Source organism: Pseudophryne corroboree, chromosome 4 (genome assembly GCF_028390025.1).
Source record: "Pseudophryne corroboree isolate aPseCor3 chromosome 4, aPseCor3.hap2, whole genome shotgun sequence".
NCBI lineage: Eukaryota > Metazoa > Chordata > Amphibia > Anura > Myobatrachidae > Pseudophryne > Pseudophryne corroboree.
This window is the reverse complement of record NC_086447.1, coordinates 612,706,966-612,734,678: the sequence shown is the minus strand read 5'-3', so window position 1 is coordinate 612,734,678 and position 27,713 is coordinate 612,706,966. Positions and strand designations below refer to the sequence as shown.

At 41.8% G+C, this 27,713-nt stretch overlaps 1 protein-coding gene across 1 annotated transcript in view; it reads left to right on the top strand.

Moving 5' to 3' along the window:
* TRIM67 (tripartite motif containing 67) overlaps window positions 1–27,713 on the top strand; it is a 310,592-nt gene that overhangs the window by 167,195 nt on the left and 115,684 nt on the right. The window contains exons 2-3 of the mRNA XM_063917642.1: window positions 6,407–6,502; window positions 25,060–25,182. Coding sequence (XP_063773712.1) covers window positions 6,407–6,502; window positions 25,060–25,182 — 219 coding nt within the window. The remainder of the gene's footprint in view (window positions 1–6,406; window positions 6,503–25,059; window positions 25,183–27,713) is intronic.

Below are 27,713 nucleotides of genomic sequence, written 5' to 3'. Positions count from 1 at the left end.
ACGGAACTGCCTAGGAGGGGCTGACGCTGCAGCTCCCCCTACAGTCAGCCAGCCTCTTTGTCAGTGTGATGAGCAGGCAGCTGCACATTACTGACACAGCTGCCTGCGCTCCACACTGTCTCGTCCCTCTCCTTCCCCAAAAGAATCATCAGTGAGGATGGATCGGCAGGCAGGCCCCTGCGTGCGCTGCACTGAGCCATCGCTCAGTAAGCTCTGCAGTGGGGAGGGGAGCGCAATGCCCCGCAGTGCAGTGCCGCTGATCAGATCGGATTAGAGATCTGATCTCCAGCGAGTGGAGGGGGGCCCTTTTCTGACAGGGGGGCCCGGGGTACTTAACCCCGGAGCCCCCCCATTAATCCGGCTCTGAGGTGGGGCAAAGCACAGACATATCAACTGGAGAGCTATAGACGGTTAGCCTACCTTCTCTACTCCTATAATCAGACCATCCTAACCATTTCAAGTGGATAGAGTTATCCGAGGAGGAATATTTAGCCTCCGCTGTTTCGAAAATGAAATTTTGTGAATCTTATTTTGAATAAACGCTAAGGTAGGAATATTCTCAGATTTCCACAATTGTGCTATAGCAGCTTTAGTGGCTATGAAGATATGCGGAGAGGCGATCTACATACAAATGAAATAGCGCTAAAGCTGGGTCCAGGGGGATGATGAGCCCTAACACCATGCTAGCCATATTTAAAACCTCTCTCCAAAGTAGTTGTATACGAGGGCAAGCCCAGAAAATATGGAAGATATCCCCCGTAGAGCCGCATTTTCTCCAACATGATTTAGATTGTGAAGGCCAGATTCTGTGTTGTCTTTCAGGGGTGAAGTAGGCCCTCTGTATAAGCTTGTAGAACATTTCGGAGAGATTAACACATTTGGAGACTTTAAAACAAGATCTAAATATACTGTCACAATCTGCATCAATAAAGGACCTATTCAAATCTCTTTCCCATAAAGTCTGAGCTTTTAATTTTGTCTGTGTGCCGTTTGTCAATTGAAACTGATACCACCACGTAATCCCATATTTATGCGAGGACGTCTCCAATCGGCTTTTAATATAAGCCGGAAGGGATGGTTTGTGGAGAAGTGAGGGAGTAAATGAGTGTAACCAACTTCTCACCTGCAAGTATTTGAAAAAGTCTTCAGTCCGAATCCCAAATCTCTCTTGCAATTGAGAAAAGGACAACAAGACGTCTCCTACAAAAAATCGCCCACAGTGGAGAGCCCCTTCCAAATCCAATCCCCTAGGGAAATATTAGGAATCAATGACATAAGAGCAGTTAACGACAGGCAGGGGGCAGGTAAATTAATCTCTTCCGAATAGAGTACTAGTTTATGCCATGAATCTAGGGTCGTTTTAAAAGACTTACAGGATCCGGACCTACTCCGAGCAGCAGACAGTGGTAACCAAAACAAATCAGGGAGAGAAACAGCGTCCAAACTAGAAGCTTCCAGAATAACCCAAGGTTTCAAACTCGAGGTGTCAAACCAGTCTCTAGACTGACTTATCAGACATGCAGCATGGTACTTTTCTATATCTGGGAAAGCTACCCCACCAGACAGTTTGGGCAGAGTAAGAATTTTTTTTAGCAATTTTCAGTCTAGAGCCTCCCCACACGTATCTGATCAGGACCTGGTTAAATTTATTATAGAAGAGTTTGGGAAGGGGCCTTGGTATGGCGCGAAACAGGTACATTAATTTCGTCAATAAGATCATCTTGGCAGCAGCAATCCTACCCAACCAAGACACCTCCTGTAGCATCCACTCCCCAGTCAGCTTCGTAAACGCTTTTAATAGCGGGGCATAATTACACTCAATCAAATTATCTTCTCTGGTTAAGTTAATCCCTAGATATCTCAAGGAGCAGGACTTCCAGGCATATTTGTACGAATCCTTTAACCTTGAGACCACAGTCGGAGATATATTGAGTGGGAGGGCTTCAGTTTTATTAGTATTTAATTTATGAAAAGAAACATTCGAATAGCCTTGACGTACGTCATGAAGAACTGGTAAGGAAGCCTCAGGATCAGAAAGACATAATAAAATATCGTCCGCAAACAAGCTAATTTTGTGAGAAATGCCCCCTATAACAGGGCCACTAATCGAGTCCTGGGATCTAATGCAAGCAGCCACAGGTTCTATCGCCAACGCAAAAATAATAGGAGATAACGGGCAGCCCTGACGAGTGCCATTAGAGATATTGAAGGGTGAAGAAAGGCATCCGTTAACAAAGACCCGCGCACTGGGTGTGGAGTAGAGAGCCAGGATAGAGTCTAAGATCCTTCCAGAGAAGCCAAATTTGTCCAGAGTTAATCTCATAAAATCCCAATTCAATCTATCGAACGCCTTTTCGGCGTCCAGAGACAAAACTAGGAGGGGTTCTTTTCTACAGGCAGAATGTTCAATAACATTAATCACCCTACGCGTATTATCCGGGGCCTGTCGGTTTAAAACGAAGCCCACTTGATCAAGGTTGATAAGAGAAGGGAGAAGGGGACTAAGATGGTTAGCAACTAATTTGGCATACATTTTTAGATCCGTATTTAATAAAGCAATTGGTCTAAAATTTTGGACTGAGGTAGGGTTTTCCCCCGGTTTGGGAATGGTGATGATTTGAGCCTCCAGCATCTCTTTGGGGAAGTGCAATTGCCTCATTTTTTTACACACAGTTTTTTCACTAAGAATTATTACTTGAAATATTGCACTTTGCTTTTTTAGGTGCTTGGGAAGATTTTATTGTTTGTATACTTACCGTATATATGTGGCTCACAACCACATTCTTATTTTATTCCTAGAAGCCACCCATGAATTATATGAGGAGTGCATCTTCACCCTTCACCCTCACCCTCCCTTGTGGGTGCCAAACCCTAACCCTGCTGCCTATACCTAACCAGCCCTCCCCAGTACCTAACCCTAACCCCTCTTCTAATGGCTAAACCTTACGTGTCTAAGCATTTGCAGGGAGGGTGTCTGACGTCAATTGCGGTCCCGGACAGGCTGAAGTGATCGCAGCAGCTGAGTAAGTCCTGGGCTGCGCAAAGACTGCACAAAATCAGTTTGTGCAGCTCTGCTACACATGCGATCACACACCTGCACAGCTAAACTACACTCCCCTGTAGGCAGCGACTATCCGATTGCAGGACAGCAAAAATCGCTGCCCAGCAATCATGTCTGAATTACCCCCATAGAGAGAGCACTCGGTTTGGCGCCAGAAACTTTTTTGGCAGGTGGGAGTAAAATTTATAGTGACGCCACTGTCTATGCTGCCAATTATCTTCCACCAGACACAACTGAGGAAGATATGTTGAATTGGGATAGGCATTTAATTTAATGTGTAAGTCTCACAGGCACTATCAAGATCAATATACTTCACCCAATGTTGTTTTTATTAAAGACCTTCCAAATTAGATTGTTGCTTGTTGTAACAGATAATGATTATATTTATTTGGCCAGGGATGCAGCCAAGAGTTTGACTAAAAATACTGAATTCCATTATTTGCTAAGTATAACATAATTGGAACAAAACATAAGAGCAACCTCCTAGTAGTATAGATGGAGAGAATGGTGCACGGTAAAGGCACGTATGTGTAGTAGCGCAGTAGGTTGGATGTCACACGGGACTTCAATGCACCTTTGTTACTATGGAGACTGATGCAGCACCAGCAGTAACAAGGAGCAGACAGTGCCGAGCAACAACTAACTGTTCCATCAGTTTTAGTTATTTTGCATATGTGTATGACTGTCATTATCAACTTACAACAGGGTACTCATAAGGCAGACCTCTCCAAGTCACTATTGTAAGGAAATCAGGGTATGGGTGCCCTCTCCTTGGGTAGATGAACACTTCCAAACACAGAGTAACCAGGAAAACAGCACACCAGTCCATGTTTTTTGTGCAATCTAGCCGTGGCTAGTTTTATTGTGCGGTATAAAAACAAAACATAAAAATAAATCCTAGCCCATCTGGGCACTAATTAAACATAATAGATTCCCTCTCTCAGAGTAGTAGGACCTAATGCCCCTACCACAAATACAGACATATGCAAGGTACTTACAGTCAGTAAATCACAGTGTCTCATAACAGGTCTGCTGCCTGTTTGCCCAGGTAGTGAGACCCTGAGCCAAGCCATGACACAGCGTATATCAGCCTCTTACAGGTGCAGGAACTCATTAGTTTGCTCTCAGTCTATAGGCCTAAAAACTTGAAATGGGCTTTGTAGGTAGAGCCCTCCCTTCTCACTCACACCCATATCCCCAGAACCCCTTATATGACTTTTAGTGAAAGCCCAAACTCCAGTCAACCTGGGGGTTTAAATCACTTAGGTCAAAAACGTGGGGCAAACATATCTCCTGTCTATCAATAGAGTCCAAGTTTTTTGTGTGGGACAAACTCGCACCTTTTTGCTCATTAAAAGGTGCGAGTTTGTCGCAAAACTCAGCCAATGTAATAGCCTGCAAGTTTTTACATTTTAGACTATTACATTGGCGATTGTGGACGAGTTTTCTTGTATGAAAACTCACACATTGTAATGTAAGTTTCATTACATTGTGTGAGTTTGACAGAAGCATGCACAGATCAGTGAGGTCCGTGCATGCTTCTGACTGTGAAAATTAAAAAGTGTTAAAAGTAAAAACCAAACTGACCAGGAGTCTCCCCACTACCAAAAGCATACCCAGCGCTGAGCTCTTTAAGCTGGTCCTGGTTGAAAAAATACAGGGGAAATATTAACTGAGGTACCCTTGTATTATAATAACCAGCACACGGCTCTTGGACCTGTCCTGGTTCCAAAAATACAGAGGAAAAAATACTTGGAGGCCCTCATATTTTTAAACCAGCACTGGACTCCTCTAGCCAGGGAGGTAATGGCACTGCCGGGGGACACGTTTATATTGTCCCTGCGGCGGTAGCATTATCACATCAACTTGTCAGCCCTAGACAGGGATTCCTGGGGGGGGCTACCCCCCATTAAAGCCCCCCCCCCAGGGCACCAAAGGCCAGGGCTGAAGCCTGATGCTATCGGCCAGTGCTGACTAGCTGGGGTGGTAATGCTACGGCCGCCAGGACCAATATAAATGTGTCCACCAGCTTTGGAATTACCTCCCTGGCTAGTGGAGCCCGGAGCTGGCTTTTTCCCCCCTTTATTTTTGGAATCAGGGTTGGTCCAAGAGCCTGTTGTTGGTTGTTAAATTGCAGAGAGATTTCAGTCAACATTTCCGCTCTATTTTTTCAGTCAGGACTGCCACAAAGAGCCTGCTGCTGGTTATGCTTTTTGAGGGGGAGGACCCCATGTAATTTTTTTTTTTTTTTAACTTTTAACTCTTTCATAATTTTCATTTTCACAGACAGAAGCATGGACGGATCTCACCCAACTCTGCGTGTGTTTGTCAAATTTTAGTAACGTTTTTGCTCCTTACTACATTGCACGAGTTGCATGTATGTAATGGCAAATATCTTGGAGTAAGTTTTGCCATTGCGAGTTTTGGGTTTGCAGGACACATGCAAGTTTGTATGTTCCTGCACCCAATTACATTTGCAAGTTTGGAAAAATGTGCAAGTTTAGAGCTAAACGTTCTACATTTACCGAACTTGGACTCTATTATATTTACCCCTGTATGTTTGCAACTTTTCACTGAACATTTTTGTCTCAATTTGCAATTACACACTCACACAACTCCAGTTCTATACTTCAGCTGCATATGGCCATACCATTGGCGTTTCTATAATGTGTGCAATGTGTGCGGTGCACAGGGGCCCTTGGGTCCAAGGGGGGGGGGGGGGCCACACCACTCACATACAGTATAGCATATGGCCGGACATATAGCAATCAACCTTTTTGGAGGTTTTCCCAGGGTCTTCAGTGTTTCAAGGCCTGCCCAAATCACCTACAAACTTCTGAATAGTAAATCCAGTTGTTTTGGAGGCAAAATGTCCTATGATTGCGGTGGTTTAGAAATCGCCAAAGAAACCACTTAAGTAAATTAGTCTTTAATCTGATTCCCAGGCAGAAAAAATGTAAGGACATGCTTCTTCCTATTAGCTTTATTTAAATGTATAATAAAATGGAAATCAAACTGAAATGAACATGGGTGAAGTATTGGGTTGTGATGAAAAAATATATAGCTGCATTTCACCTATTCACACAATGAGTTCAAAAGGTCTTTCAGTGTCTTTATTTCCCAAAAAAGGTTTCTTCATGAATTGCAAAATGAATTAGGTTGTTTTTGATTCCACTTAGGGTGAGTGGATATATAGATTACTCATGACACTGCTACATTTGTATGCTTAGAGCCACATATAGAAAATTACAAGCAAAGCACAGCAATCACGTAAAACTTCTTTGAATACTAATAGATGGAAATGATGCTCACATCTGTTATCTTTTATTTTATCTTCTTATACAGGCACAGCTTTCGCAGGCATTGAGTGGAGTGTCTGATAAAGCAAAGGAAGCCAAAGAATTCTTGGTACAGCTAAAGAACATACTTCAGCAAATCCAGGTATTATATCTCCCTTACGCAGGTGCATTAAAAAAGTTACGCAACACACCATTGTGTAAGAAGGATTGTTACATGAGTGATCATGTTACATAGGGATGTTTTTATCCTCCTTTTACTTTTAAAAAATTAGTCATGATACAGATGGATGATGCCTGTTTATTGAATGATTAAAAGATCAGGCAAATACAGTAGGCAGTTATTTCACTTAGCAAAACACATCTAAAGTTACTTCATGTGTATTCAAATGAAAATGCTCTATACTGATTATTTTTGGCATGCGACATATTGAGTATCAGCATTCATGAAAAGTTCCTGCGAACCCATAGCTAATATAGAGAAACAACCAGAGGCGGATTGGCCATAGGGCCCACAGGGAAGATTCCCGGTGGGCCGATGCACCCGTGGGACCTGTTTTGTTTGAGGACATGTGGTCCTATTTATAGACATAATGAATAAGATGCAAAATAATTTCCATATATGAAAATTATTTTGCCACTTAGCCTGTGATTGCAGATGATCTAGTGTATGCTCTTTCTGCCTGCTTGGCTGACATATAAGATTGAGTGAATAGTGACTGGGATAGGGTTGGTGTAATAAACAAGAAAATATATCTTTCTAAAGAATTATATAGTTTCCTAAATTCTAAAGGTGTATCATATAATGTGCTCATAATATTTAATTGTATTTCCTTTTAACTTCCCCCTTGATGCTGGACCTGTCCACTATCTGGAAAGTCTTGGGGGGAGGGAGCTGCTGCCATGGCCCATGGCTAGACCTTACACCTTTGGTGCTGCCCAAGTGGGGCCACTAATACACATTTTTCCAGGGCCTCTTTTTGTTCCCAATCCGCCCCTGGAAACAACACATGGCTAGATTTTGTCAATAACAAAAAAATACTTAACTGAGAATGGGATGGGAATGGGATCACTGCAGTCAGCATGTCAACAGTCAGAATACTGACAGCAGCATCCCAACTGTCATAATCCCGATACATATTGGTAATTGGGCTACCCTCTACCTAACCTTCCCTACGTGCAGCCTAACTCTAACCCACTCCCTGGTGCTTAACCCTACTTTCCCCTTCCGCAACCTAACCATAACCAGCGATACTTATGTAATATACTTCCTCCTAAAATGATATGTATCCTCACATTTCTAACAATATAAGAACATTGTTATCTACAATGCTTATAACATTATATTTAGAATATTACTTGCATACATTCTGTTTATTATTTTTTGCGAGTTAGGAGAATTCCCTTTTATGCTTCACTCCAACCTCTGTGATATAACTTTGGAAACAATGAAATCGCCAATTGGCGGAACAATAGGTACAGCTATACTTGATGTAATGGGTCAATTGACAGACATTAATAACCTATGGGATGACATTAAATATTACTTGGAAGAGATTCCAACCTCTCTGTCATGGATGAGTCAGTGACTTTCTTGGCATCTTCCTTATGCTCAGCGGTATACAGCTTCGGTTGTTTGCATGAGACCATATTGACATCGCTATCATCCACTTCAAGTTGACTCTGGTAATGGCTTTTGAAGGGAAGGTAATCGATCTACCAAAGGGAAGGTAATCGATCTTGGTAGGTGATCCATGGCGTTGCCTCATCTCTGAACCTACTACTTCTATTACTTTGGCAAGTTCCATCTCTAGTCTAACCATGTTTACTACTGTGGCCTACTCGATATCTGATCCTACTGCCTTGTGAGACTGTTGGAAAACTCTGGTTGGTGTTCTTGTTGCTTCCTCTATTGGTTTGGGTGAGTTTAACATAATCTGTATTCCCACTGTGGAAAATATCCTCTACGGGAAGGATAACACCAATGTCGATTGTAATTAGCTGCATTTTCTGCCTTGCAATGGCATGCCACTAGGGCCAGTCACATTAGCGACTTCGATGCCCTTTTTTTCATTTACCACATTCAATTTAACAGCCACTCCATCTCTCAGGCTTCTAAGATATTCTCTGCATAAATACATCTTTCTCGATATCAGTTAGGTTTAAGAAGGCATGACCTCATCTCACACTAAACCCCACAATTTCACCTAAAACTTTTATTGTGATGAGTAGTGTAACATTATCTGCTGGTGGTGAGCCAACAACTTTATTTGGTTCTGTAGAATTGGGCCTGGACTCACATTTCTGGGCTATCCTTCTTCAAAGAGTAAACCTATTCTGTCTGTTTTTCTGAGGGCTGGTCCTTGGCCTCAGAACTTCTGCATTACACAAGGAGAGATCCGTGCTTAAAATCTGACTATATTGCTTAGAAATTAAACATGGATCTCTCGTGTGTACACTGTATGCCCCCCAGTGATAGTGACGCGCGCCCCGTGCATCACTATCGCCGGTGCTAGATTGAGCCTGCATGCAGGCTCAATCTAGCAGGTTGCTCACTTCAGCGCTGTGTGAAGTGAGCGGCCCCCCGTCCCGTCCCCCTCTCGCTCAGCACACATCACGCTGTGTGCTGAGTGGGGGAGGGATGTGTGCTGAGTGGTCTGTGATAGATCGCTCAACACACATCTCTAGGTGTGTACCCCCCTTAACAATACTACCCCCTGTGATCGCCCAACTTATGGAACTAAGCTACAACTTAGATTTGAACTTATCTTTTAAAAGGTGGAAGTGATATAACAGTTACAGTTACATACAGTACAACAGTCTCTCTTAAACTGCTGGAAATAAATATATATATATATATATATATATATATATATATACACACACACACACACACAGTGAGGTCCCCTGGGTAGGAGCGTAGCAATCCCCCCAACAGCAGCACAGGAACCAGGCGGCACTCAATGGATTTTATGAAAAAAGTAATGTATTCAAATGTGAAAAAGTATTCTATTACACTGATTTTTCAACGCCACGCAGGGCATTTTTTTTCAAGGTGAAATGCCGTGCACAAGGAGCACTAGTGCACGCTTACCTTATAAATGTGTCTGAAAGAGCCCCATCGCGCTGGCTCCCGTCCGCAGGCCGTGGGCAGGACATCCGGGCAGCTCCGGGGATCGATTCATGTCCGGTCACGTCACTCCGTTGCCGGGCAACCGCAGATGCCGGAAGCCTCATACAGCCGCGTCTGTGGATCACTAGGGGGGACAGTTACTAATAAAGATAGAAATGGAAAAATAGTGTACAGTGATCAGTGTGAAAAAACATTAAGGTTTAAAAATCTCTTACTGGGTAAGGCATAACTAGATGCCAATGAATGATACAAAATAACTACATACTATGAAATAGTAAATAGTAACAATAAAACAAAATATTATACTATTGTTGTTCACAATCTCAGATGACAACTATGTATGGATACTCAAAATTAGATGCTGATGATCTACCATAGATACAGGTAACTTTCAGAAAAAATTCATAAGAAAACATTCCAGACAATCTGCTCATTTAACCCATGGGGGGCCAGAGAGTTCAGACGATAAATCCACTGTGTCTCTTTCTGTGAAAGTCTTTTAGCCCGATCTCCTCCTCTGGTCAACACAGGGACATGATCCACAATCATATATTTTAATTGGTGTAATTGATGATTAGCAGCTTTGTAATGTCGTACTACTGGCTGATCGTTATCTTTATTCTCCAAGGCAGCCTTGATAGCAGAGCGATGAAGCGCCATACGCTCTTTAAACATTCTAATGGTTTGTCCCACATACAATAAGCCGCATGGACATTGGAATACATAAATAACGAACTGCGTAGAGCACCTGAGATAATGTTGGATACGGAACTTCTTATGAGTAATTGGATGTACAAAAGCAGGTCCAGATTCCAAATTTTACAGGTAGTACATGAAGCGCACTTAAAGCAACCCTTTCTCTGGATACCTTGTTTGCACTTGGTGACATCTGTCTTTACCAAAAGATTGCGTAAATTATGGCCCCTTTTGTAACTGGGCATAATAGTGGTATTCTGAAAACAAGGGATATTTTTGTCACTTGAGACAATCAGCCAAAGGGCCCGTGTAGCCTTAGGGATAACTGAGCTGGCAGTGGTAAACTCTGTTACTAAAGGGATTCTTTTTTTTTTTTAATAGCATCCTTCTGCGCAGATAGGAGTAATGTTGATCTGGTGTTCTCATTACCTCATTTTTAGTTTCTAGAAGGTGTTTTCTGCGGTATCCCTGCTGCATAAATCGCTCTGTGACTTGATCCAATGCTGGTTCCAATTCGGATGGATTACTTGTTATTCTTGCCACCCTCAACATCTGTGACTTGGGTAACGCTTTCCTGAGTGCTGGTGGATAAAAGCTATTTTTTTGAAGCAAGGAATTTCTGTCTGTTGGTTTGTTGAATACAGATGTACTGATCTTATTATTAATGATTTTAATGTGTACATCAAGAAAATTGACATCAGTAAAGCTGTACGTGGATGTCAATTTAACAGGGTTATCCATGCTGTTAATCTTGTCCAGCAAACGCCGTAATTGTGCTTCAGTGCGAGTCCAGAATAGCAACAGATCGTCTATATACCGCTTATATAGTAAAATATGTCTGGTTATTTAATTGCTGGAAAAAAATAAATTGCACGTTACCATTAATCCACTCATCTGGATTAATGGCTACGTCCAACTTCTTGGAAGAAAATAATTTTACAGGTCTTCATATCCCTCTTTTTTTACAATTTTTGAAATTAACTTTGATGCACAGCTATTTCATCCACAACGGTGAGTACTACTTACAACTCACCGGTTGTGCGATGGGATCTAACGTAGCTCCGAGCTACGCTAACACATACATGTTCGCACAAGAGCACAATTTATTTTTTTCCAGCAATGAAATAACCACATTTGAATATATTACTTTTTTTCATAAAATCCATTGAGTGCCTCCTGGTTCCTGTGCTGCTGTAGGGGGGATTGCTATGCTCCTGCCCAGGGCACCTCGCTGTGTGTATCTTCATGAGGAGGGCTCCGTGGTTATCATCTATTTATGGAGTGCCTATTTGCTCGGTATATATATATATATATATATTGGTATCCACACAGGTGGCGGGTGCACTCTCACAAATGTACTCGGATTCTGTAGTTGATATCAGTTGTTCTTTATTATAGCCTCATATATCGACGTTTCGACCCTTCCACAGGGTCTTTTTCAAGAAAGGCGGTATGATATCTTTATTTCATTATGTGCGAAGTTTAAACAATGCCTAAAGAGAATACAAAAATGAAAAAGACTCAGCCTCCCAGGCCCCTAGAAATTGGCAGAAAAACCAATACGAACTGGGCTTCAAATGCCCTGTTCATATGGTATATATGGTGTAAGATAGAATAAAATTCCGAAAAAGACCACCTGTAACCAAGGTGTCATATATCACCAAAAAGTGTTCAAAGGCGTCACCTTAATCCCCACACCGAGAGAAATAACAATTATCCACCAAAGATTGCCTTATTTCACCCTTTTGCCCACACATGGGAACCGATTGGATATATATTTCTCATGAACAGTGACACAAAAAGCTCACTTACACATGTTCTTAAAAGCGGGATCGCAATGTGCATAGCTTGTAGGTTGTCAACATTGCATAAGGTCCTATGGTAGCTGTATAAAACATTAATTGACTGTTAAACAACGGAATAGGACACTCTCTACCATTCCAGACAAGATGATATTTATACACAATCTGCCATTACCTATAGCAATAGCTGTAAGGATATGAGGCGTCCCGGGATCATAATTTTCACTGCAGCAACTCAAACAGACCTATTAAAACAAAGTCAACTCTTCAAAGTATACAAGTCTCACGACTTCGCTCAGCAAATCCTAACAAACAGTGCTTACCGTGTATCAGAGCCTGCCATGTGTTCCCAGGACGCTTGCTGGGACCTGCCTGATCACGGAGGTATTTATACCCCCAAACCGGAAGTGCATCCTTATACATGAATTACTCAATGATCAAAAACACCAGCTCTAAGTGTGAAGGGTCTCTTCATGCTACACACACCTGCTAAATGCTGACTCACACACCGGCGAGCACCGATCCCTGCGGGTCCTCTAACTCAAAGCCCGCATCCTCGATCGCGTCTTGCGTTCCACAGTACCGGAAGCAGGACGCTATGCGTTCCACAGCTCCGGAAGTGAATGCCGTGAATCTCTAATGCGGCGGACACTCCTCCATCCTTCATACCCGCCCTACTACTCTAGTCAGTGGTTGTGTCGTGCGTTCCACTCAACATATCCATAATCCTCTATACAAGGCTCATCAGCAAAAGACTCTCTATACATATATCTAGCAACATCTAGATTCTCTTATAAAAAATGCATCAGGTGTGTAGTACTCAGCCCGCTGGACTAGTACAGAATTCAGTGACGCAGAATATGTCCCGATCTTTTGACATCATGACCCCATATTTAATCAGGATTAATAGTTTGAATTCATGCCATCAGGGACCTGGGAGGATGGGCTAACATATATTATACATACAACAAATGACTATATACAAATAACACACGATCTCTATAAAAACACCCCATAGGGGTTGTTTTCATTTAATCCTCGCGGGGACACCGTATCCAAGTGGCTAATCCAGAAGCACTCCCTCTGTTTCAGCCTCTTGGTCCGATCTCCACCAGTAACACTCGGGGGCACCCAATCTATGATTTTACATTTTAGACTAGCTACCTGATGTCGAGCCTCAATAAAATGTCGAGCCACCGGTTTGTCTGATTTGCCGCTATTTAATGCGACATGTATGGATGAGCGGTGGTTCGCCATTCGATCCCTGAAGTTGCGGGTTGTTAGCCCAACATAGAATAATCCACAGGGACATTTTAGGATATAAATGACAAAATCTAATCTGCAATGCAAATGATATTTGAGCTTAATGATGGAACCAGTATGTGGGTGGGAAAATGTCGGGCCCACCATCATTGAACGGCAGGTGGTGCAGCTCCCACAGGAGAAACAACCCGGTTTTTGCTGCAACAACTGAGTGGTAGACATCGGAGCATTGGGATATAGTATGGGTCTCATAAGCATTTGCTTTAAATTCGGTCCCCTCCGGTAAGCTAACATAGGCGTATCCATACGTGCAAAAGGTAATGCTGGATCGGTACTGACAATTGGCCAATGTTTCTTAAGTACCTTGTTGAGATGCCCCGAGTGGTTATCATACCGTGTCGCAAAAACTAGACGGTTGTCTAATTTATCTTTATTTTTGGGCTGTCTCCCTGCTACAATATCACGGGCTTTGGACAAACAGTGGGAAAGTGTTTTATGTGTGTATCCGCGTTCTAAGAAACGTTCTTTGACCTCTACGAGTTGAGTTTCAATGTTCTGTGGGTCTGAATTAATTCTTAACACTCTTAAAAATTGAGACACAGGCAGGTTTTCTTTTAATGCAGGGGGATGATGACTTGTCGCATGCAGCGTCAGATTTCTGTCAGTAGGTTTCCTATAGACCGAAGTGACAAAAGAATCCCCAACCTTACTGATGTGTACATCTAAGAAATTAATTTCAGAACTCGAGATACTTGAAGTAAACTTAATAGGGCTGTCCAGCAGATTGAGGTTATTGACCATTGAATGGAAAGATGACTCTGAACCATGCCACAACAAGAAAACGTCATCGATGAATCGACGAAAAAATAAAATTTGGTGGCCATATTGTGGGAAAATATGGGTAGTCTCGTAATTAGTCATGTATAAATTAGCGTACGACGGGGCCAAGTTCGACCCCATCGCTGTCCCCGCTAATTGTATAAAGTATTTATCTTTATAAAAAAAATGATTCAAGCGTAAAACCATTTCAGTAAGTTCAATGATACATTCGGTTGGTACAACACCAGAGGGATGTAACATCAGTGCTGCTCGCACTGTTTCCAATCCACCATCATGTGGAATAACTGTATACAATGAATTAACGTCCATTGTGGCCAACAGGCAAGGCGTCTGTGTACACTCAACTTTTTTCAACTGTGACAGGAAATCACCCGTATCTTTTATATAGCTCGAACTTTTAATCACAATGGGCTGGAGGATGCTATCAACAAATTTAGCCAACGGTTGTAGCAGGGAACCTTCCGCCGCTATAATCGGTCGTCCAGGTGGTTGGATCAAGGTTTTATGCACCTTCGGTAGAGTATATAATATCGGACACCGGGGGTGCTCAACCGTTAAAAAGAAGAATAAATCATCCTCAAACCAGCCATTGTTTCGCCCTCGTCTGAGACACTCATCTATGGTGTGTTTAATCCCAGGAACAGGGTTAGAATCAACTTGTTTGTAGGTATCTATGTCGGATAACTGGCGCATGATCTCTCGATCATAGTCCTGCCAGTCTTGAATGACCACGGCCCCGCCTTTGTCCGCGGGGCGTATTACAATATTGTGATCAGCTCGCAATTTGGTAAGTGATTTCCTTTCAAGAGGAGATAAATTATCAAATTGTCTTGGTGGGGAAAAATTACTGGTATCCCTCTGGACCACCCTCAGAAATGTTTTAAGGCTGGCATTTTGTGTAGGTGGATCAAATGTAGAACTTTTTTTAAAAGGAGTTGGCGCATTCCTACTGGTTTTATCTGAAAAGAACTCTTTAAGTCGTAATTGCCGACCGAATTTAAATTGGTCAATACTACTCTCAAAGCGATTATGATGGCACGTGGGGACAAAGGACAAACCATGTGTTAAAAGCGACATATCAGCTTCATCTAGTTGAGTACTCGATAGATTGAAGACAACATTCATGTCTTTTTTGGCCTTCCTCTTCTTCGAGTACCAACTTCGTCTGGGATGTGGTCTACACTGCCTTTTTTGTTTCCCGCCATTGCTGTAGACTCGAGGCCCTGGTCCAAAAAACGTCTCTGTTGGCTACCCTCATTAAGATCAGTGTCGGACGTTGAATTTGAGGAGACGAGCTCCCTGGTGTATCTAGGGGCTCGTCTTCTTCTTGGGAACCTACCCGTCTGGTTGCTCGGATTTTGGGTGTTACCTAATAGCCATCTGTACACCAAGTGATTTTTATAATCACTGGTGACGATGGCTAATTTTTTACGTTTGAAAGAGACGAGGTCTCGGTGATAATTGTCGATCTGTGTTTGAAGCTTGTCAATCCATTTTTGGGATTTATCCTCTGTTAATAATGGTATTGCTGTTGTATTGGCAGCTTCAATTTCAATCTTGATGGTTTTTAACTCAAACCCTACTTCCTCTATGACTAAAGCCATGAGATCGAAGGAACATTTGTTTAGGATTCCGCACCACCGACTACAAAATTTAGGATTACTCCTTCCTAATGTAGGTGTGTTGGTGATGCGGAATCCTCTGGGAATCTGTCGTCGTCGATGATATTCCGAAAGAAATTGGCCATGAAGTTTTAAATCAACTTCTTTTTGGCGTTGTTTAATAAGTTTATAGAAAACATCGACTGGTGTGTCGGCTGGCAGGGACTCAAAGTCAATTTTTTCAAAGAGAAACTTTTCCACCTCCTCATCAGTAAATGAGATGGTTCCCTGTTCTGCCAGAGACAATAACCCATCATCTAATAGATATGCTCCTTCTTGCGCCATACTGAGGGGATTAGATCACTTCTATAATGTTACTCTAGATATACCAAATTAATCGTATCACCGTCTCTCTAAACTTACATGAAATAAAATAAATAAACAAATACATACAAAAATGAATGGATAAATAAACAAAACAAACACAACTTAGCCCATATACAGTCAATATTCACATGTATACTAATTAGCGCGGATGGGTATCAGGAAACCAGAGAAAAATCCCCAGCATTATGTACACAAAAGAGGGTCCTGTACTCGCATCCAATTTTTCAAAGTGGGTGCTATCCCAACAGAACAAAGTCCGCTGAATATATTGGTATCCACACAGGTGGCGGGTGCACTCTCACAAATGTACTCGGATTCTGTAGTTGATATCAGTTGTTCTTTATTATAGCCTCATATATCGACGTTTCGACCCTTCCACAGGGTCTTTTTCAAGAAAGGCGGTATGATATCTTTATTTCATTATGTGCGAAGTTTAAACAATGCCTAAAGAGAATACAAAAATGAAAAAGACTCAGCCTCCCAGGCCCCTAGAAATTGGCAGAAAAACCAATACGAACTGGGCTTCAAATGCCCTGTTCATATGGTATATATGGTGTAAGATAGAATAAAATTCCGAAAAAGACCACCTGTAACCAAGGTGTCATATATCACCAAAAAGTGTTCAAAGGCGTCACCTTAATCCCCACACCGAGAGAAATAACAATTATCCACCAAAGATTGCCTTATTTCACCCTTTTGCCCACACATGGGAACCGATTGGATATATATTTCTCATGAACAGTGACACAAAAAGCTCACTTACACATGTTCTTAAAAGCGGGATCGCAATGTGCATAGCTTGTAGGTTGTCAACATTGCATAAGGTCCTATGGTAGCTGTATAAAACATTAATTGACTGTTAAACAACGGAATAGGACACTCTCTACCATTCCAGACAAGATGATATTTATACACAATCTGCCATTACCTATAGCAATAGCTGTAAGGATATGAGGCGTCCCGGGATCATAATTTTCACTGCAGCAACTCAAACAGACCTATTAAAACAAAGTCAACTCTTCAAAGTATACAAGTCTCACGACTTCGCTCAGCAAATCCTAACAAACAGTGCTTACCGTGTATCAGAGCCTGCCATGTGTTCCCAGGACGCTTGCTGGGACCTGCCTGATCACGGAGGTATTTATACCCCCAAACCGGAAGTGCATCCTTATACATGAATTACTCAATGATCAAAAACACCAGCTCTAAGTGTGAAGGGTCTCTTCATGCTACACACACCTGCTAAATGCTGACTCACACACCGGCGAGCACCGATCCCTGCGGGTCCTCTAACTCAAAGCCCGCATCCTCGATCGCGTCTTGCGTTCCACAGTACCGGAAGCAGGACGCTATGCGTTCCACAGCTCCGGAAGTGAATGCCGTGAATCTCTAATGCGGCGGACACTCCTCCATCCTTCATACCCGCCCTACTACTCTAGTCAGTGGTTGTGTCGTGCGTTCCACTCAACATATCCATAATCCTCTATACAAGGCTCATCAGCAAAAGACTCTCTATACATATATCTAGCAACATCTAGATTCTCTTATAAAAAATGCATCAGGTGTGTAGTACTCAGCCCGCTGGACTAGTACAGAATTCAGTGACGCAGAATATGTCCCGATCTTTTGACATCATGACCCCATATTTAATCAGGATTAATAGTTTGAATTCATGCCATCAGGGACCTGGGAGGATGGGCTAACATATATTATACATACAACAAATGACTATATACAAATAACACACGATCTCTATAAAAAATTAGCCATCGTCACCAGTGATTATAAAAATCACTTGGTGTACAGATGGCTATTAGGTAACACCCAAAATCCGAGCAACCAGACGGGTAGGTTCCCAAGAAGAAGACGAGCCCCTAGATACACCAGGGAGCTCGTCTCCTCAAATTCATCGTCCGACACTGATCTTAATGAGGGTAGCCAACAGAGACGTTTTTTGGACCAGGGCCTCGAGTCTACAGCAATGGCGGGAAACAAAAAAGGCAGTGTAGACCACATCCCAGACGAAGTTGGTACTCGAAGAAGAGGAAGGCCAAAAAAGACATGAATGTTGTCTTCAATCTATCGAGTACTCAACTAGATGAAGCTGATATGTCGCTTTTAACACATGGTTTGTCCTTTGTCCCCACGTGCCATCATAATCGCTTTGAGAGTAGTATTGACCAATTTAAATTCGGTCGGCAATTACGACTTAAAGAGTTCTTTTCAGATAAAACCAGTAGGAATGCGCCAACTCCTTTTAAAAAAAGTTCTACATTTGATCCACCTACACAAAATGCCAGCCTTAAAACATTTCTGAGGGTGGTCCAGAGGGATACCAGTAATTTTTCCCCACCAAGACAATTTGATAATTTATCTCCTCTTGAAAGGAAATCACTTACCAAATTGCGAGCTGATCACAATATTGTAATACGCCCCGCGGACAAAGGCGGGGCCGTGGTCATTCAAGACTGGCAGGACTATGATCGAGAGATCATGCGCCAGTTATCCGACATAGATACCTACAAACAAGTTGATTCTAACCCTGTTCCTGGGATTAAACACACCATAGATGAGTGTCTCAGACGAGGGCGAAACAATGGCTGGTTTGAGGATGATTTATTCTTCTTTTTAACGGTTGAGCACCCCCGGTGTCCGATATTATATACTCTACCGAAGGTGCATAAAACCTTGATCCAACCACCTGGACGACCGATTATAGCGGCGGAAGGTTCCCTGCTACAACCGTTGGCTAAATTTGTTGATAGCATCCTCCAGCCCATTGTGATTAAAAGTTCGAGCTATATAAAAGATACGGGTGATTTCCTGTCACAGTTGAAAAAAGTTGAGTGTACACAGACGCCTTGCCTGTTGGCCACAATGGACGTTAATTCATTGTATACAGTTATTCCACATGATGGTGGATTGGAAACAGTGCGAGCAGCACTGATGTTACATCCCTCTGGTGTTGTACCAACCGAATGTATCATTGAACTTACTGAAATGGTTTTACGCTTGAATCATTTTTTGTATAAAGATAAATACTTTATACAATTAGCGGGGACAGCGATGGGGTCGAACTTGGCCCCGTCGTACGCTAATTTATACATGACTAATTACGAGACTACCCATATTTTCCCACAATATGGCCACCAAATTTTATTTTTTCGTCGATTCATCGATGACGTTTTCTTGTTGTGGCATGGTTCAGAGTCATCTTTCCATTCAATGGTCAATAACCTCAATCTGCTGGACAGCCCTATTAAGTTTACTTCAAGTATCTCGAGTTCTGAAATTAATTTCTTAGATGTACACATCAGTAAGGTTGGGGATTCTTTTGTCACTTCGGTCTATAGGAAACCTACTGACAGAAATCTGACGCTGCATGCGACAAGTCATCATCCCCCTGCATTAAAAGAAAACCTGACTGTGTCTCAATTTTTAAGAGTGTTAAGAATTAATTCAGACCCACAGAACATTGAAACTCAACTCGTAGAGGTCAAAGAACGTTTCTTAGAACGCGGATACACACATAAAACACTTTCCCACTGTTTGTCCAAAGCCCGTGATATTGTAGCAGGGAGACAGCCCAAAAATAAAGATAAATTAGACAACCGTCTAGTTTTTGCGACACGGTATGATAACCACTCGGGGCATCTCAACAAGGTACTTAAGAAACATTGGCCAATTGTCAGTACCGATCCAGCATTACCTTTTGCACGTATGGATACGCCTATGTTAGCTTACCGGAGGGGACCGAATTTAAAGCAAATGCTTATGAGACCCATACTATATCCCAATGCTCCGATGTCTACCACTCAGTTGTTGCAGCAAAAACCGGGTTGTTTCTCCTGTGGGAGCTGCACCACCTGCCGTTCAATGATGGTGGGCCCGACATTTTCCCACCCACATACTGGTTCCATCATTAAGCTCAAATATCATTTGCATTGCAGATTAGATTTTGTCATTTATATCCTAAAATGTCCCTGTGGATTATTCTATGTTGGGCTAACAACCCGCAACTTCAGGGATCGAATGGCGAACCACCGCTCATCCATACATGTCGCATTAAATAGCGGCAAATCAGACAAACCGGTGGCTCAACATTTTATTGAGGCTCGACATCAGGTAGCTAGTCTAAAATGTAAAATCATAGATTGGGTGCCCCCGAGTGTTACTGGTGGAGATCGGACCAAGAGGCTGAAACAGAGGGAGTGCTTCTGGATTAGCCACTTGGATACGGTGTCCCCGCGAGGATTAAATGAAAACAACCCCTATGGGGTGTTTTTATAGAGATCGTGTGTTATTTGTATATAGTCATTTGTTGTATGTATAATATATGTTAGCCCATCCTCCCAGGTCCCTGATGGCATGAATTCAAACTATTAATCCTGATTAAATATGGGGTCATGATGTCAAAAGATCGGGACATATTCTGCGTCACTGAATTCTGTACTAGTCCAGCGGGCTGAGTACTACACACCTGATGCATTTTTTATAAGAGAATCTAGATGTTGCTAGATATATGTATAGAGAGTCTTTTGCTGATGAGCCTTGTATAGAGGATTATGGATATGTTGAGTGGAACGCACGACACAACCACTGACTAGAGTAGTAGGGCGGGTATGAAGGATGGAGGAGTGTCCGCCGCATTAGAGATTCACGGCATTCACTTCCGGAGCTGTGGAACGCATAGCGTCCTGCTTCCGGTACTGTGGAACGCAAGACGCGATCGAGGATGCGGGCTTTGAGTTAGAGGACCCGCAGGGATCGGTGCTCGCCGGTGTGTGAGTCAGCATTTAGCAGGTGTGTGTAGCATGAAGAGACCCTTCACACTTAGAGCTGGTGTTTTTGATCATTGAGTAATTCATGTATAAGGATGCACTTCCGGTTTGGGGGTATAAATACCTCCGTGATCAGGCAGGTCCCAGCAAGCGTCCTGGGAACACATGGCAGGCTCTGATACACGGTAAGCACTGTTTGTTAGGATTTGCTGAGCGAAGTCGTGAGACTTGTATACTTTGAAGAGTTGACTTTGTTTTAATAGGTCTGTTTGAGTTGCTGCAGTGAAAATTATGATCCCGGGACGCCTCATATCCTTACAGCTATTGCTATAGGTAATGGCAGATTGTGTATAAATATCATCTTGTCTGGAATGGTAGAGAGTGTCCTATTCCGTTGTTTAACAGTCAATTAATGTTTTATACAGCTACCATAGGACCTTATGCAATGTTGACAACCTACAAGCTATGCACATTGCGATCCCGCTTTTAAGAACATGTGTAAGTGAGCTTTTTGTGTCACTGTTCATGAGAAATATATATCCAATCGGTTCCCATGTGTGGGCAAAAGGGTGAAATAAGGCAATCTTTGGTGGATAATTGTTATTTCTCTCGGTGTGGGGATTAAGGTGACGCCTTTGAACACTTTTTGGTGATATATGACACCTTGGTTACAGGTGGTCTTTTTCGGAATTTTATTCTATCTTACACCATATATACCATATGAACAGGGCATTTGAAGCCCAGTTCGTATTGGTTTTTCTGCCAATTTCTAGGGTCCTGGGAGGCTGAGTCTTTTTCATTTTTGTATTCTCTTTAGGCATTGTTTAAACTTCGCACATAATGAAATAAAGATATCATACCGCCTTTCTTGAAAAAGACCCTGTGGAAGGGTCGAAACGTCGATATATGAGGCTATAATAAAGAACAACTGATATCAACTACAGAATCCGAGTACATTTGTGAGAGTGCACCCGCCACCTGTGTGGATACCAATATATTCAGCGGACTTTGTTCTGTTGGGATAGCACCCACTTTGAAAAATTGGATGCGAGTACAGGACCCTCTTTTGTGTATATATATATATATATATATACACACACACACACACACACACACACACACACACACACACATATATATTATGAAATTGGTACTCACACATGCTCCTCGGGTACATCAGCCTGTGGTACTCACTCAGTGTAACTCCAGTAGGAAAACACAATAATATCCAAAAAAAAAACTTCAAAATAAGAATACACTCACAACAGACTTTTCAATTGAATAATTGTTTACTCACATCCTTAGAATGATGACATTTTGGCCAAACACTGGCCTTTCGCAAGTCAGGACCACCACAACAGTCTATCCTGTACTGTTGTGTTAATCCTGTTTTGAGAAAGGCCAGTGTTTGGCCGAGACATCAACATGCTAAGGTTGTGAGTAATACAATTACTCAATTGTAAAGACCCTGGTGAGTACACTATTATTTTAAATTTTTGTGTGTATCTATTTACATATATATATATATATATATATATATATATACCGGTATATGTATCAAAATGTCTTAAACTTGAACAGATCACCAGCAGCAATTTGGAAGGAGTCCCTGTTAGTGGATTCCCACAAAACAATTACAACAAACAAAAACCAATTGCGCTTAGTATATGGCCTAAAACATGCTTGTATTCAATTTCTTAATTCCATTTATGTTCCAAGGGAATTTTCTCCACGGTGCAGGGTATTTTTTGTTAACACCTGTTAGTATACCCTCACACCAAGAAATCACCCGAAAAAAGATGGCCAATGGCCTAATTAGATAATGATACCAAGACTTTTTATTAAAAGAGTTACATATACAGTTAAAATTACATCACAGTACAGCTCAGGAATCTGGCAGATTTCCTGAACTGTACTGTAATGTAATGGCAGTTAGGAGCTGATTGGATGTCAGTTTATCAGCTTGTATTTTATCATAAATCTAGGCCTCAGAGCCAAAGCTAAGTCAACACCATTCACTGAAGGATTATGTATGTCCACTTTAGGCAACCTGGACCCGCACAGGACCCCTCGGAGGAGGCTTTCTTGGCCATGATCTGTCCTTCTCCATGTCTTGTCCAACTGCCGCTCATTAGCTGTTGTCTGGTATTTCAACAAACACTGGCTCATGCCACACCTCTTCTCTCCTGAATCAGGAGAGCTTCTTCATGAGCCCCCCCTTTCCATTAACCTGGCAGCTAACTATATTTCAAATAAAGGTTATAGAAATTAGAAACACAGTCAATATAACATAATTTTATACATACAGCCCAAAATAACAAGCCATTAATATTATTATTATTATTATTATTATCCTTTATTTATATGACGCCACAAGGGTTCCGCAGCGCTTAATTACTGTAAATAGCAAATTGCTTTCTAACAAACATTTAAAATGCCTACTCTAATATATACTGCAGATATGCACATAAAACAGGAAAACAGTGACTTACAGTTGAAGACAATATAGGACAAATACAGGGTAACTAAGCATAACTACACCAGTAAACAACATAGAGATAAGTTCCAAGGTGGCCAAAAAGCTGTGGGATTTAGGCAGTTGAGGATTATTAAAGTAAGAAAAGGATAAGCACATGAGGGATACTCGTGAGAGTTTACATTCTAAGGGATTACACTTACGTTTGGGATTGTGATTGTCGGGATTCTGACGTCAGGATTCTGAGCGGTATCGGGATTCCGATTGCCGGGCTTCTGACCACCGGCATCCTCATATATGGCATACAGTACATCCACTGAGAAGATCTATTTTATACTCTCTGTCATCCTACATAAAACCACTTCATGGTAATAATAAACTGTTATCATCATGCTTCCTTAAGCCACCAATCTACATTGCTGTGACTACATGATGGCACTTATTGTCAGTTCACACTAGTGTCATCTTGCTTACATTGTAGACCATCTAGTACTGTTTTAATTGTCTATTTAGAGGGTGATTATGGTATTTAGAATATAAAGCCTCCATAACCTTGGAAGAATGAATGTTCTTTTATTAGGAAAAACAAAGTGAGTTTTATGATGAGTTTATTGCTGTGTATTTGGCATGTTACGAGTCAGCGCTACACAGATATTTCACAAATGTTTGTATATATTGTGGGACTCAATACATACAGAGCAGTCCACACAGAAATGATAAATAAATTGTTATTGAAGTATTAAGGGGTTTATTTACAAAGCTTGGATGGAGATAAAGTGGATGGAGATAAAGTAGCAGCCAATCAGCTCCTAACTGCCAATTTTCAAACACAGCCTGTAACATGGCAGTTAGGAGAGGATTGGCTGGTACTTTATCTTCATCCTTTTTTTTATCTTCATCCAAGGCTTAGTAAATAGACCCCTAAATCTCTGGTCTGTTAGCTCACATGTCTATATTATGATGGAATTTAGCAATAATTGAAAAACATGCACCTATTTAGCATATACTATATGAGAGAATATCTGTACCTGTAATGATTACAACACTTTCTAAGCTTAACCTGGTCTCTACCTGAGAGCTCCAATCTAAATCCCTCTCTGGAGAGGTGCAGACAGTGTATTGTCACCCAAAGGACAGGACTTATCAACCCTGCTGTGAACATCTTTATAGGATAGAGCCAGTTTGCTGTAATCTAAATGTGAGTGTCAATAAAGGATAAAGTCTTAATATGTGTAAACTCTGCCTGTCGAGGATTTTTGTTTTTGTTTTTTTAATGGGCAAATTCTGAACAATGTTTGATACTGTACCATGCATGATTTTACCAAGCCATGACTCTGCATGAAAGAATACACACGGGAGTGCTTATATTGTATAACAAACATATCTTTATTTTATGTAGTACTGTATAGAATTAATGTTTTAGTGTATTGCTATTTGACATTTTTAAGCATGAACAAATAAAATACTGTTAAGCTAAAAAAAACAGCAACTGTACTCTGGTAATAACGATGCCAGCAATAATGAGCATAATAGTAAACAAAACAAAAATGTAGATTTTAAAAAGTATTCTTGTGCAGGATCTTTTTGGAGAATATTCTAGAATTGAGAAATACAAATCTAAATACTCATCTTTAACAAGATATTTGTTTTTTGTTTTTAGATTTCATCTCACCCTTCTCTCTCAGTATAGCTAACACCTTTCGCATGATTGACTTGCTTTTAGGAAAATGGACTGGAGTACGAAGCCTGCCTGGTTGCGCAATGTGATGCTCTGGTGGATGCATTAAATCGTCAGAAAGCGAAGTTACTCACCAAAGTCACTAAAGAACGAGAACATAAATTCAAGGTGAGCAGCCATACAGTATTCAAACTTTGAGAAAGCGAAACATGTACAGTATAACACATTAACACAATATGACACATTAACCTACTACACTATTAAGTCAATGCATTCGCTTTTTCCTTCCTGTTTACTTGGGTTTTTAATAATGTAGATGTTTTGCTGAATTAGCCATAATAAACTTCATAACTGGAAAATCAAATTGGGAGCTTGTAACTTATTAATGTTAACAACGGGGGTACAATGAGTCATGGGGGCATGGCCTTGTGTCACTTCCCCATCTCAGCATGCTGGTCAAGAATTTGCCAAAAATGCCAGATGGCCAGCTTGCCCCTGGTGAATGATGTAATTGGACAGCTATATATGAATTTATTATCAAAACGTGTCCACTCTATACAAATCATAATGATCAATACTGTTACCGATCTGTAGTTAGATAACCACCCACCTTGCAAGGTAATCTGGAGGACTTGCTGTGTAGAAATGCTGAACTTTCGCTAACAAGGTCAATTACGTCCCTGGGTGGGATTGAACCACCAACCTTTTGGTTAATAGCCGTACACACTAACTGATTGCGCCACAGAGACACTTTGCTTTAACAAGGTCAATTACGTCCCTGGGTGGGATTGAACCACCAACCTTTTGGTTAATAGCCGTACACACTAACTGATTGCGCCACAGAGACACTTTGCAGATATACGCAACTAAGATCTCCGTATTATCTGACTATTCTGTAGTAATATTTTTCACTCGGTGTGCATTAGGGAACGCATAGTTTTTTCCTACACAGAATTACCCCTCCCTTTTATCACCTGAGTGACATTACAATCTGATTGAGCAGCTTTCCATTTTGTGCATTGTATTTAGAGAGGCATGGATGGGTCAGCATTAGGAGGGATTGCTGACTCCAGAGTGCCATAGGGGAAGCCAGGGGTATCCCCAGGTAAGCTGGCTCTCAGATGCTGTAGGAGCCATTACCATGTGGCCTTACACTGGGAATTTAACCCAGACATATTTGTAATTATTTATGGGGTGGGTGTGGGGTGCGGTGGCCCCTGTGTCGGTATGGCTGGGCTGCTTCAGGTCGGCACACCCTAACACTTTATTAACACTTATGATTTTCCCTATCACTTTGTATATATTATTTTAATCACACCACTTACATAGCACTTCTGTGCTTCTTATTAACCCCTATTAATTCTCACCCGTGTGCTGACCTGGGGTGGCCGACCTATGCTGATATCGTGGGGTCCTGCACCCCGGACCCATACATAGTATTAGGGACCCCCAGTGATGGAGAAGCCTTGTCGATCGGCCTGGGGGCTTAACCCTATATCTGCAGATATACGCAACTAAGATCTCCGTATTATCTGACTATTCTGTAGTAATATTTTTCACTCGGTGTGCATTAGGGAACGCATAGTTTTTTCCTACACAGAATTACCCCTCCCTTTTAGCACCTGAGTGACATTACAATCTGATTGAGCAGCTTTCCATTTTGTGCATTGTATTTAGAGAGGCATGGATGGGTCAGCATTAGGAGGGATTGCTGACTCCAGAGTGCCATAGGGGAAGCCAGGGGTATCCCCAGGTAAGCTGGCTCTCAGATGCTGTAGGAGCCATTACCATGTGGCCTTACACTGGGAATTTAACCCAGACATATTTGTAATTATTTATGGGGTCAGTGTGGGGTGCGGTGGCCCCTGTGTCGGTATGGCTGGGCTGCTTCAGGTCGGCACACCCTAACACTTTATTAACACTTATGATTTTCCCTATCACTTTGTATATATTATTTTAATCACACCACTTACATAGCACTTCTGTGCTTCTTATTAACCCCTATTAATTCTCACCCGTGTGCTGACCTGGGGTGGCCGACCTGTGCTGATATCGTGGGGTCCTGCACCCCGGACCCATACATAGTATTAGGGACCCCCAGTGATGGAGAAGCCTTGTCGATCGGCCTGGGGGCTTAACCCTATATCTGCAGATATACGCAACTAAGATCTCCGTATTATCTGACTATTCTGTAGTAATATTTTTCACTCGGTGTGCATTAGGGAACGCATAGTTTTTTCCTACACAGAATTACCCCTCCCTTTTAGCACCTGAGTGACATTACAATCTGATTGAGCAGCTTTCCATTTTGTGCATTGTATTTAGAGAGGCATGGATGGGTCAGCATTAGGAGGGATTGCTGACTCCAGAGTGCCATAGGGGAAGTCAGGGGTATCCCCAGGTAAGCTGGCTCTCAGATGCTGTAGGAGCCATTACCATGTGGCCTTACACTGGGAATTTAACCCAGACATATTTGTAATTATTTATGGGGTGGGTGTGGGGTGCGGTGGCCCCTGTGTCGGTATGGCTGGGCTGCTTCAGGTCGGCACACCCTAACACTTTATTAACACTTATGATTTTCCCTATCACTTTGTATATATTATTTTAATCACACCACTTACATAGCACTTCTGTGCTTCTTATTAACCCCTATTAATATTTTGGTGAAATTCTCTAGTTTTTTAAAAGTGGCAATCATT